This window comes from Musca vetustissima, unplaced genomic scaffold, assembly GCF_032173495.1.
Source record: "Musca vetustissima isolate MV318-11 ecotype Yass unplaced genomic scaffold, APGP_CSIRO_Mvet_v1 utg5370, whole genome shotgun sequence".
Taxonomy (NCBI): domain Eukaryota; kingdom Metazoa; phylum Arthropoda; class Insecta; order Diptera; family Muscidae; genus Musca; species Musca vetustissima.
The window spans coordinates 140,892-154,623 of NW_026877879.1; the positions used below are offsets into that span (position 1 = coordinate 140,892).

The 13,732-nt window shown below is 32.3% G+C and overlaps 1 protein-coding gene across 1 annotated transcript in view; it reads left to right on the forward strand.

Moving 5' to 3' along the window:
- The first annotated feature begins 3,487 nt into the window (after window positions 1-3,487).
- The window catches only part of LOC133322562 (endothelin-converting enzyme homolog), a 63,891-nt gene continuing 53,646 nt past the window's right edge, over window positions 3,488-13,732 (forward strand). Inside the window, exons 1-4 of the mRNA XM_061531544.1 lie at window positions 3,488-3,493; window positions 7,535-7,791; window positions 7,849-7,904; window positions 10,685-11,069. Of these exons, the coding sequence (XP_061387528.1) occupies window positions 3,488-3,493; window positions 7,535-7,791; window positions 7,849-7,904; window positions 10,685-11,069 (704 nt within the window). The remainder of the gene's footprint in view (window positions 3,494-7,534; window positions 7,792-7,848; window positions 7,905-10,684; window positions 11,070-13,732) is intronic.

Sequence of the window (13,732 nt, forward strand, 5' to 3'; positions counted from 1 at the left end):
AATGAAATACTTAACAAGTGAAAAAGCGTTAAGTACTGACAGGTACTTGAAATAAAAATATATGGAACATACCAAAAAGTGTACCGACATTTCTACAAACCGATTTTGTTGGACCAAATTTGTTTCAACAATTGTTGATTTGTTCCAAAAACTTTGCTCATCTTATTATTTCATCCAAAATTTTTTCAAGTTGGAACATGGGGAATATCTGTCTTTCTGGTACCTCCCACACAGGGGTTAGGCGTAAATACGTGTAACAGTTCATATATATGAATAGTATGGAGGGTATAATAATTTTGTCTTTCCGTTTGTAACTCATCGAAATATTCATATAAAAAGTATATATATTCTTGAACAGGGTAAAATTCTAAGACAATCTAGCTAAATCCGTCCATCTGTACGTCCATCCGTCTGTTGTAATCTCGCTTCTGAAGGAATTGAGATAGATCGCCATAATTATGCATAAAATCGTCTTTTGTCTGCAGGCAGGTCAAGTTCGAAGATGGGCTATATAGGTCCACGTTTAGGCATAGCCCCATATAAATGCACCGCCCAATTTTCGATATTTTGGGGTTCTTGACCACTACAAATTATAAATATCGGTCCACTTTTCTGGTAGCCCTCATATAAGGGTACCCCAAATGTATGGTATTTTGGGCGTTTTAAGCGCGTTTTTAACCGAATTCGCTAAAATTAGGTACAATGGGTTCTTATTGGGTACCAAATTTAAAAATTATTGGATTAGAATATATATCGTAATCTATCATGCCGGAAGAATATAAATAATGCATGAACAGAAGATAGCATGTTTTATCGAAGAACTTCTTTGAAATGAAATCAATATGTGTAGGAATAAGATAAGTAACACCGGAATCATATGTTTTAAAAAAAACGTCAAACTCTAGAAGACGGTTAATTGTATATATGTATAATGTATGGTTAGTTTTCTGAATTTTAGGATGTTAGAATGAAACTCGGATAGAATTCGTAAAATTTTGGAAAATATTTACATAATTTATTTGTATTTTTATACCCTCCACCATAGTATGGAGGGTATATTAATTTTGTCATTCCGTTTGTAACTCATCGAAATATTCATTTCCGACCCTATAAAGAATATATATTCTTGATCAGGGTAAAAATCTAAGACGATTTAGCCCTGTCCGTCCGTCTGTTGTAATCACGCTATCCTTTGAAGGAATTGAGATAGGGTGCTGAAATTTTGCGTAGGGTTGTCTTTTGTCTGCAGGCAGGTCAAGTTCGAGGGTGGGATATATTGGTCCACGTTTAGGTATAGCTCCCATATAACAGTACCTCCCAATTCTCGGTATTTTGGGGTCTTGAGCGCGTTTTTCAACCGAATACGCTGAAATTTGGTACATTGGGTCCTTATTGGGTAGTAAATGTATCCACAAAAAATTATAAATACAGGCCCACTTTTTCGTGTTGCCCCCATATAACGGTACCTCCTAATTTTCAGTATTTTGGGGGTTTGATCGTATTTTTCCACCGAATTGGCTGTAATTTAGTATTTTGAGTTCTTAGTAGGTACCAAATCTATCCACAAAAAATTTAAATATAGGTCAATTTTTTCGGATATGCCCCATATAAGGGTACCGCCCAATTTTCTGTATTTTGGGGTTCTTGAGCGCGCTTTTCAACAGAATTCGCTGCAATTTGGTACACTGGGTTCATATTGGGTACCAAATATCTCTACTAAAAATTATAAATATTGGCCCACTTTTTCTGGTAGCACCCATATAACAGCACCCCATTTGGTATTTTGAAGTTCTTGAGCGCGATTTTCAACCGAATTCGCTGAAATTTGGTACATTGGGTTCTTATTGGGTACCAAATATCTCTATTAAAAATTATAAATATCGGTCCAGTTTTTCATTTCAAATACCTGTCGGTATACCTGTGGGGTACCTGGAGGGTATCCAAAGTTCGGACTGGCCGAACTTAACGCTTTTTCACTTGTTTCTTTTATTGAAGTATGGGAATTAAGGGATGTAAAAAAGAAATAAAAAATTTAAAACGGAGAAAGGGATTTTTATTACGGATTGTTTAAAAGAATTGAAAATATAATATGAAGGGAAGGAACATAATAAGGAATTTGAAAATAATAGGATATAAAACCATTTGAAGTAAGGAACGAAACAATATAATGTTTATTTATCACAACAGGCACCCTACCGTGATAAATAAACATTATATGGGTACAATGATCTCACCTACTGCGGTAACAAAGAAATGAACAGAAAATATTTGTTAGTAGCTGTTGTTGTTTGATATGCTTGGAACGCAAACTACAAATGCAGCAGTAAAGAATTTTTTTATTATTATTGTTATATCATTCTAACAACAATATCTACACTAGTAGATATAAATGAGAACTTTCAAGAAATAATTCCCGCGACTGTATTTCAAAAGAAAATTTGAAATAAAAACGCGGTAGCGATCTAGAGTAACAATGTCGACTATTGCGATTTTGAATAAATGTTGTATATGTTGTATATAGTTGAAACACTACACGTATGAGAACTTCCTTTTTTATGAATGATGCTTCAATGGAAATCGAAAATATATTCTTGGAAAATTTACAAATAGCGTATTGTAATATAAAAATGAAAATCCGGAAAAAATCAAAAATATACAGAAATAAGTTAGTTTTGACGTTTTTCTTACATGGAAAGTGGCACCGTAAAAACCATCGAAGGATGTATAGATTATGTATACGAAATCAACAACTTTTAGGAAATAAGGAAAGTATGTTGTTTATAAAGGCATCTTAATATATATTATAGCGACACCCAGCGGCTGTAGGATTTACTATAAATACATATAAAAACGAAGGAAGTTGACAACCCCCACTTACGTATATTTATAATACATATATATAATATACATATGTATATATATCTATATATATAAAATAGAAAGAAATTTGTTTGTTTGTTTATTTGAATGTTACCGATAGACGCAAAAACCGCTGAACAGATAATAATGAGATTTACACAGAATGTAATGACATGCCCTGATTTCTGAACATGTAATATGGATATATCTTAAGAACGGTTACAGGTACCGTCTTCAAAATCTGTCTGAATAACGTAGGCGTATATACACATCATCCATTCAAAAATGAGCGCGGTACGATTGGAGATAAATGCACTCCCCGTTGTACTTAAATAATCTACACATAGAGAATAAAAAAGTTTTGTTTGAATAGTCAAAATCCGCTAAACAGATGTTACTGAGATTTTTACAGTACCTCATGCTATCCGATAAAAGTAACATAGGCTAGATAAAATTCTAAAATTTAGCGTGGATGCGGACTTATAGCATCAAAAGTAATCACACATATTAAATAATATACCTATTCTATTATTATATCTTAAGAAGGGTTACAGATTTCCACTTCAAAATTTCTCTTACTATCTTCCTTACAAATACGTATCATCCCTATAAAAATTGGCGTGGGAAAATGGCGGTAATGTACTCCCCATTGCATTACATCTATCTATACATATGAAATAGACAAAAAAATCGCTGAATAGACTTTCGCAGTCAGTCATCGCATTGAATAAGATAGGCAAGATAAACTTCAAAAATTCCGGGATGTCCATAGCATCAAGAGTTGCCATAACTCTAAACTAATATTGGTTTTCTATGCATTTGTCTGAATTATATTGATCAGATAATTACAGATCCAATCTTAAACGACCAGGAAGTTAGCAAATTGGTCCAAATCAAGAACATTCGACTCATACTTTTTGGTCCTATTATGACATTATGAGTAATGATAATAACCACCAATTCAGTAATTACACTAAAGTCTGCTGCTTTTCATCTCTCCATTATCATCACATATTGGAATAAAAATTGTGTAAAATGAAAAAATTATTGACATTATAATTTTTACATTTTGTCTGTTTGTAAAAAAAAAATATTTCAATTTTGAAATTTTTTTGAATTTCAATAATTCTACCATTATTGGAGAAAATGGCTATGAATTCAATAAAAGTATGCATCAACAATACATGAGATAAATCTAAAATCGAAATGCGGATTCAATGTTTTAAAAAACAGAAATCTTTGGTGGGTTATCAAAATGTGTCCATTACCAGAAATTAAGTTTAGTTGAACAAACGGATATGGCTGTATAGATGAAACGACTAACTAATTTGATCTAGATTTCTTAAAAATACTAAGATATATACAGCTAAGACCAATAATCCATTTAGGTTCGGTAATGCATTCTTTTAAAAACCTTTTTAGACAATGAAACAATTAAAGATACAAAATCCAAACTTAACTAGGATTATACATCAGGGATCCATGCTATATTATTCAGACAGAGAAATGCATGCCAACCATATTGGAAACAGCTGAGAATACAGATATAATGGTTGGTGGAAATGAAGGATTGTATTAGTTTTTGAACGATTAATGAACAACATGTGAATATTGAAGAAAATATATTTGTGTGTGCTACTATTACAACTGATTAAGACACGTCAAGCCAAATTTGTTTTCAATATTACCACAATATTTTAATCTATTGAATCGAATCAAATATTCTAATACATTAGCCTGCTGCTACCTTATTATTACTGATATTACACTACGAAATGTCTAAAGTCGAACAGTTATGTTTGAATTTGGGGCTACTCTAATACCTATATATTTCCTATCAATACATATGTAACCATTTTCAACCCAATGTTGCAGTAAGTTTGGCGGAAGGGTCAAATAGCACAAAATAGTAGCTTTTAAACTAAATAATATGTCAATCACTTTAGTAGGGGCAGCGAAGCGCCACGGGTTCGGCTAGTATATATATATATATATATATACGTAAGTGGGGATTGTCAACGTCCTTCGTCTTTATGTGTATCAATTTAATAATAATGCAAGAGAGGAGCAAAGTTCTAACATAATGAGAACGAAGTAAGCTAAAACAAAACCAATGATAATTTGGATAGAAAGGGATGGAGATGGGGACAACTTGAACGCATCTTAGCTTTATTTTATTTTGATGAATGATAATGAGATTATGGAGAACAAAAAACAACTTGTTGCAACTGACCTTTGTTGTGTTTTTTTTATTTTTTATGTTCATGCCTTAAGTTCTTTCACCTAAGAATGTTGTTTCGAAGAGGCCTCTGTGTTTCAACTCTTGGTGGTATTTTTTTCTTTTGCTATATGTAATCTTTAATTAATTATAATAATGTGTTTCGCGACAGAAAAGAAAAAAATGAACTATGTCACATTTGTATCACATTTACAGATTTGTTGTTTTTCTTAGATTATGACTACGACTACTTCTTCACTTATTTTGTTTTCTGATATTAATATTTACATATTACTTCTGTTTGAAAAGATGTGTATTATTATTGCATATGTTGTTTTTAAAATGCGTAATATACCCACAGTTTTATCCTTTTTCGATTTTCTTATGGACTGCTATACTTTTAACTTTTTTTCCTTAGAAGTCATTACGAGGCACGTGAAGTATTACTGGTTCTTGTTTAGCATATTCGAACATACTAATGGTGATGTGCAGAGGGTAGTGGGAAAGACCGGTACGTCGGTTAAAAAAAGCTAGTAAGTCAACCCTCACCGGAATGTGTACCAGGAATGTTGCTCACGCCGTTTAATTGGATTAATAAGATTTTGTAGCAAACATTAAGGGTGAACAATTTCGTATAAAGATGAACATTTATTTGCATCGAAAATATATTCATTGTAATCCTAATCTGCGCCTACTCTACAGAGCAATTATATATGGCAATTATTATAAGAAAATCGTATAAATTTCGAAAAGTGCAAATACGTAATTTCAGTTTTCCAAACATAATATTAAGTATTTGTTTTGTTTTGAATGGAACTCATCACGACATTTTAAATGGGTTAGTGTATATGCCATGCAATGCAGATCGTTCCCAATATAATGAATGCTTATTTGCGCTGTAAAATTTTTCTCAAAATTACTATGGTGTTATAATAGGTGGAGATTTCAATTCCAGACATTCGTCCTGGAGAGATACATTAGATAACTTCAATAGATGGCTTGAGCAATCTCAGCAGATTTCACATGAATTTGTGATTCAGTACCCTCATTTCCGAATACAGCTTCATTTTTTGATCATTATAATTCAGACCACTTCCCTTTTAAATTCTCAAATCACATAATCATCATTATCGATTTTGTTAAACTCTCCCATATGCTACACTTCTTATAAAGTACAAATTGGAATAATTTTATTAATGATATAAAAGGAGATTTGCTTATTAATTTCCCAGATTTAAAAAATAATCTTTCTGTATAATCAAATTTATTGATGCGATAAATAAAGCCCACTCCGTACAATCGGAAAATTTACGTTTAGGATGGAAATTACAGTTTCAGTTGAAATTAAACACCTTTACTTAGCTGGTTTGTGACAGAACATTTGTTCCATAAGCCGAGCATAAAAAAGATTTCCAGACACGTCGGTCTTTTGTGCAGTTTTTCCAATTTGAAAGACCATTTTCGGTAATGTTGATCTCCACTTCATTTTTCCATCTGATACGTGGCCTTTCCATTATTTGTGAACCATCATATGGTTCGCTTTTACGTGCCTCTTAAGCTGGGACATCTTCATCGATGCTCGCAACATGGCCTAGCCAACGTAGTCACTGCAGCTCGATACGTCTATGTCGATGTCCGAGAATAGATCATGGTTCATTCAATGATGATATTCACCGTCGACGCAGATCGGCTCATAGATCTTCCGGATAATTTTTCTCTCAAACACTCCAAGAGCTGCCTCAACCATACAACAGCACGGGTAGTATCCAAGAGCTGCCTCAACCACACAACAGCACGGGTATTATCAGCATCTTGTAGAGTGTGATTTCTTAAATTTCTTACATGTTGGCCAACACTATTCTCCTCCGCCCTTGTACCAGCTAAAGTTATCCTGTATAGCTGTATTAATTTTGCAGGAATGCGGAACGCAGACATGGCTTTAAACATCTCTGAACGTATAGGGATGTCGAATTCGGCTTTATAGTCGACGAATAGGTGGAATGTGTCGAAGTGTTTGTCGTGGGTCTTTTCAAGGATCTGAGGCAGAGTGAAAATCTGGTCCAACCAGGTGGACCAGACCAGACCGGGAGCAAGGAATTTTAGCAAATATTATGAACTTATGTTAAATTATGGCGCTAAATACAAATTTGGTTGTAAATTTTGACAATATGTTATAGTCTGAAGTATTACTTAATATTATTCACACTATTTATTATTATAATGTTTTGGAAATAAAGCTCAATAAATTAAACAATTTTTTTCATGAAACGGATAATTCAGTCTTCATATGTATTTTAGGAATTATTACAAACATAAAAATGGAATGGCTATCCATTATTATTCGTTAAAATCTACATTTTGACTTTGACATTTAACAATTATTTTTTATTCCGACCCGTTTTAGAACAATATTATTAGAATATTAATAACAATAAAATATTATGCGTTTTATTGCAGACCGAATACATGTTTAAGTCGCTTAAGGCATATCTAAAAAGAGCGCCATCGCTTAAAGGAGCAGCATTAGTGAAATTATCTGCTTTAAGAGTTCAGTCGGATTTATGGAGTGGCTTCACAAATATCTCTCTGTTAACATCAAGACTTCAATCTGTTGAAATATCATCTGATAATTGGATCGAAAATGTGCTTAACATATATAAACGAAAGTTTATCACTCCACTGCAGACACAGTATAATTCGGAACCGCATCAAACGTAAGTGTGTCATTCAATTTCATACATGACTGCTAAATTGTATACATTTGTTTTCAGGTGGGCTTATCCGACAGTTTCAAAAACATTTTATGACACTCTAAGTCATTCCATAGGTATGTAAATGCACAAACGGTTGTTTTTTCATTTTCACAAAAGTTTTTTATAGAAAGGAATTAACTTTATATGAATTGATTTTGATTATTAAAAAAGTGATTAGTTACCAGAATAAGAAACAGAATGTCAAGCGACCCGTTCAAAGTATTGTTAGTTTTAAGGGGACCTCCCCCATTCTCGATTTTAAATTTTCAAGATTTTCATTGGGCTGGTAAATGAATACTAATGCATCTTAAGTTTTCTAACTTTACACATATATTATTGTTTTTTTTTTTTTTTTTTTTTGATGATTAAAACAAAAAATCCTTATTTTTGATGGCGGGTATGATAACTCCTCACTGGAACATCGGGATCCGAAAATTCCAAGGGTTTTAGAGTACATGTCAGGCTCTCGTAGGAGCCTGACTTCCCTCAAACATTAACTAAATGGCGGACCTTTGATTTTTTTATTGGAAAATTTGCCTACTTTTGACCACAAACTAAGTTAAGAAATAACGAAGAAACGTGCCAAAATTTGGAACCGATTGGATTATTAGTTTTTAAAATGTCGTGCCCGGTATTGGTATTTTGTAGTCGCATATGGTAAAAAATCTTCCTACTAATATACCCCCTTCTTATATTAAAATAGTTAGCTTATTAGTTCTGTGTGTAGGGGTTGCCCCATATAGGGGTATTCCTCTATTTCGATACTCGAAATAGTCAGTTTTACCCTACAAATTATTGAATACTAGGACGATTTAGCCATCGGTTGTAATCATTCCGCTTTCTAAGGAAATCGTGATAAAACTCGAACCTGACGATAATGAAATAAATAATTATACCTTCTGAAGAAAGAATTGAGACACAGAGCAAAAATATTGGGTTCGAAATTGACATATGTCGGTCATTAATTAGACATAGCCCTCATATAATAATAACCCCAAATATTCGCTAATTCCTACACTATGTAATCTAACTTTGTTATCTTAATTGCAGTAGTTTGAGGATTCTACATTCTACCATGCATTATTAGTATCAGTCCACGCTTTGAAGTTGTCAGTAAAAATTGCTGAAATTTGTATTTGACGTACATAATGGTTTACATAAACCGGTTTGTAGAATTGTCGGTATAGGTCCACTTTTTGGTATGTTTCCTATATTTTCAAGCGTCTGTCAGTATACCTATGGTGGAGGGTATCCAAAGTTCGGCCCGGCCGAACTTAACGCAACAGTCCAACAGTGAGAGTTGGGGAGGAAAATAAGTTGTTGGTAGGTTTGTGTATTATAAACAGACGCTAAAAAGCTGGTTGGAATATTATAAAATTGTTGTTGCGAATATTACACGACAAACAAACTAACGACCACGATCAAGCAGAGAGTGTTGGGGAGGTAAATAAATTGTTGGTATGTTTAAATACAATAATAAAAGGCAGAATATTATTATGTTTGTTCTTGGTAGTGTGGAAAAATAAAACGCGAATTATTCTCTCAACGAAAGAATTGTGTGGGGAATTATTGTAATAAGAAAGCACACAATATCGGCAATGTGGTAATGAAAACCATTTTTTTGCGCCAATTTAAATGATTGTAATTGAATAAAATCATCTGCTTATTTCGCGAGGATATGGAAATAATGCAAATAAAATTCGTAATAAATTATTGAAAGGTTATGTTTTTTGACGAAATATTTTTTTTTTATTTTAGTGAACTGTAATCGATTGTTTTGAAAAGTAGGGTGACGTTACGGCAACTAGTACGCGGAGAAAATTGAGAACACTTTTTTCTTTCTTTTTTCATAAAATAACGAAATCTCACACAAACAAAATGCACTGAACTTGTGTACCTTGCTTTTTGAGGATTTGAAGTGATGAGATGATGGATAAAAGATGATTTTTTCGAGGGTATGTGTTGTTGGCGATATTTCTTTGGGGAGGAAAAAAGCACAATTAATGACCAGGCAATCTTCTAAATGCGACCAAATGTTAAGAAGGTCACGAGTGTTGAGTAAATGGAGACAGACAACAACTTCGCAAGTTTCTATCCGGCTCGAAATATCAAATGTTTATGTAGAGTCATTAGGGGGAAGATTATAAATAAAATATGGCATAATAAATTGGCAATATTGCCCATATACAGTATGCTAAATTCATACTTGTATTAGTGGGTATACATGGCATGACGTAAGGTAGTCTCATTTAAGAAATTAATAAAGGTATATATTGTTTGTTTACCTGAAGCGGTATATAGTTGTAGTGTGACGTTTTTTCGAACACCAATTACCGCAGTACCATTATTCAATGATTTAATGAACAGTTAAGAAATTACCACAAATATTACTTACACTGATATCAGTAAGTCTCTTGAAAAGGGGCAATATTGCCCCCTTTTAAGGTTACCTCCCGACGTAAACTTTCAAAACGCCAATATTTTTGGCCCAAAAAACATGCGAATTTTTGGATCATTTAAAAAAATAGGAATTTGATGCACAGCATAATTTACCCAATATACGACACCAGCATTTCTCTCTATATTCTCCGGCAACAATTTGTGTTTTATTGACGATTGTTATATGATGATTGATATTTTTTTCATTCAATTACATAACAATATTTGAGCCAAAATGTGTCAAATATTGTGGTGAAATCTGAAAACAAAAATAAAAAATACAATAATATAAAATATTTGCCTACTTAACCGTAGCTTTAAAAGTAATATAACTCATAATAACTAATTAAGTTACCAATAATATAGAATACTTTAATGAATTATTATAAATTTGTAATAACATAATATCTTTCAGTGATACCACTATCTGTAATTCTAAGACCCTATTTTGCTGAGCAGTTACCACCATATCTTCAATACGCCTCTGTTGGAGTCGTTATAGCAAAAGAAATTCTTCGCTCTATAACAAAATCCTTTGAAGAAAAGGCTATGCGCTGCGTGCCTAAATCCGTCAATATATTCTCCAACTATAGTCGGATGGACATTTTAATACATTCAGGTGGAATGCAAATTTCTTATCATTCTATGCTATCACTAACAGGACCAACAAAAGGGATGCCTCGATTACCTGGATTAAATTTAACACCAACACAGGTTTTCTTTCTGGTCTCTGCACAGGAGCTGTGTGCAGAGTCACAGTATGCAGGAATTGACACGGATGCCGCTGATTTCGAAAATATGTAAGAATATTCATAATTATTATTATTTGGTCTGTTTCCGTACTGCAAGAATCTACTAGATTTGACCATTTTCTTCGATATCATAAAGGAAAATTCGTTATCGTAGTAAAAACTAGTAGATTCTTGCAGTACGGACCAATTACTTTTTGCACGATTTTTTAAAGTTTTTATATTAAACAGAAAAATATGATTACTTTAGAAAAATCTATTGATTTTATCCTTTGTGTTTGAAAACTTTTTGAGTTCCATAGTAGTAATTTCAGTGTTGTAATAGTAAAGCGTATACAGATACTCTATCAAGCTCGCGGAAAAAAATAATGACAAAGATTATGAAAAATACACAAACAAAATCGACGAGCTTTTCGATTTGCAACAGAAAAACAACTGCCGCTTTATAACGTTGTTCGCTCGTTTTTCGTATATTAGTCTCGGCGGTGTAATAGTGATCAGTGAAAAAGAAAAAACTTTTAAAAAGTTTCATATTCTTCGCTGGTTAACAATATACAATTGTGTTTACCTACATACAGTGGTTAACATACATATGTTGGTTATCACCATACATAATTATATTTTCATACTTACGCTGGTTGACACGCGTAGGTTGACTGTCAGCCACACACACGCTGTACACACATATCATTGGTTAACCAGCCGTCGCTTGCCTTGTTGAGCTTTTTTTTTGTTAGGTGCTACGCACATTGCACTATAGGTCAAACTGGCAATTTTTGTGGCCAAAAGTCATAAAATTGAAAAAAAAAATTATTGTATTTCAACCAGAATAGCTTTCTTAACCTTCAAAAAGAATAATGGAACATTTTTTTTTGAAATTAACCCTTTATGTTATTAATGTATTAACCCTTTGGGGAGAAAAATAATTTAATTCATATATTTCATAACATTTTATTTAGAATTTTGACATTTCAAGCTTTAACGTTTTCGCTGCAGCATGCGTTTTATTATGCTAATTGATGATGTTAAAGAATCGAATGTATCCAAGGCTCTAGTAAATGTATCTAAGATGTTATTCATCCGGCTGCTCTTACGAGCGTGATGTAACCTGTCGGGCTTATACAATTTATACCTAGCTTCAGCAGCATCTTTTCCAAGAACCTCTAATGGAAGTACACAATTTTCCATTATCTGCGTCGAATGAATTTGTACCTCGTGGACAGTACCTTGTACTTTGTCCATGACAACCAGAAATATTTCGTCAATATTAAATTAGCTGTTTCATAACAATAAGTTCGAAATACGTTTAAATCTAATTAAAACTGACATAATAATGAAATTAAAATAATTTTGAGGCGGAATATACGATTTAGCTTTACTCCTGTTATTTCAGATTCAAATTAATCAGTATTTCGGTAAATGGTTTAACATGCAATAATGGTAATAACTAAAAAAACCGCACAAATCCGCAAAACCAAATTAGGTTATTTAGATTAAGGACGGTTTAATAAACAAATATCAATTTTTATTTTAACTGCCAAACGTTGCCCACGGATTTAATGCATTCATAACCTCGATGTTTAAAAATTTCTGCGATCAATCTAAAGTTACGGTTGCTTTAATACTATTTCTACACATACACATATGTATGGATACATTTTATGATAAAAAAATATCGAATAATTTCTTATTAATTATTTACTTATAGTTATACTTATATTTTATTTCCACTTTAAATCTTAACAAGTAACATACCAAATTAATACATTTTTTATGGTATTTTAATAATTCACGTTTGACAGCTTGCCATGTAACGGTATAAGTGATTATGCAAAAACAAAATTCATTTTTATTTGTTTTGAAGTGTTCCTTACTCGATTGAAACTCAAAATAAGTGATAGGACAATGTCTGAAATTCGACTTTTGACCAGTAAAATGGTCTGTTTGACCTATAGTGGCATTGGGTCGGTTGATTGTTACAAAGCTGAAATATTTGAATAAATAAATTACTGGTGTGTGTGTATGATTTTTGGATATATATAGTGGTGTTAATAAAAATTTATTACTTTTGGAAATTTACTGATCTTTTATAATAGAATTAATTTAAAATTTTACATATATTGATAAAATGATTGAAATAAAATGTTGTTGAAAACTAGTATATTTTTCATGTAATTTTTTGGCTACAATTTTGATAAATTCGTTCGATTTTGGGATTTTTTCAAAAATTACTGTTTTGTTTTTTAGTACACTTTTTTTTTGTTTTTTTTCAACATTTTCGGAATTTTAGCTTTTTCATAAACATTCGATATTTGGGTATTTTCCTTAAACGAGTTGGTGTTTCTTGGGAATAGTTTGGATCGACTTTGTTAATAATTGAAATCATATTGGCATTATTCTATATAATTCGAGTTCTTGGTAAAGAAAATATTTACAGTTTGGAAATTTGTTATAATTTTGGATTTTTTTTTTGGCATTTAATCCTACACAATATTTATCAGAGTATCTTATTGTTTTGTTACATTCGTAGTATATATATTCGATGAAGGTTTTAATATTTTTGGCTTAGAAGTCCCTAGCATCGAACTAGAGAATGTTAGGAAGAAACGCAGGATTCGTCAAATACTTTCTAGTCGCCACAAAAAATGGATTGTATTATTTGTCCTCAACGCTTTTTCACACTTCCCAAAATAAATCTGTACTATTGCAGCTAC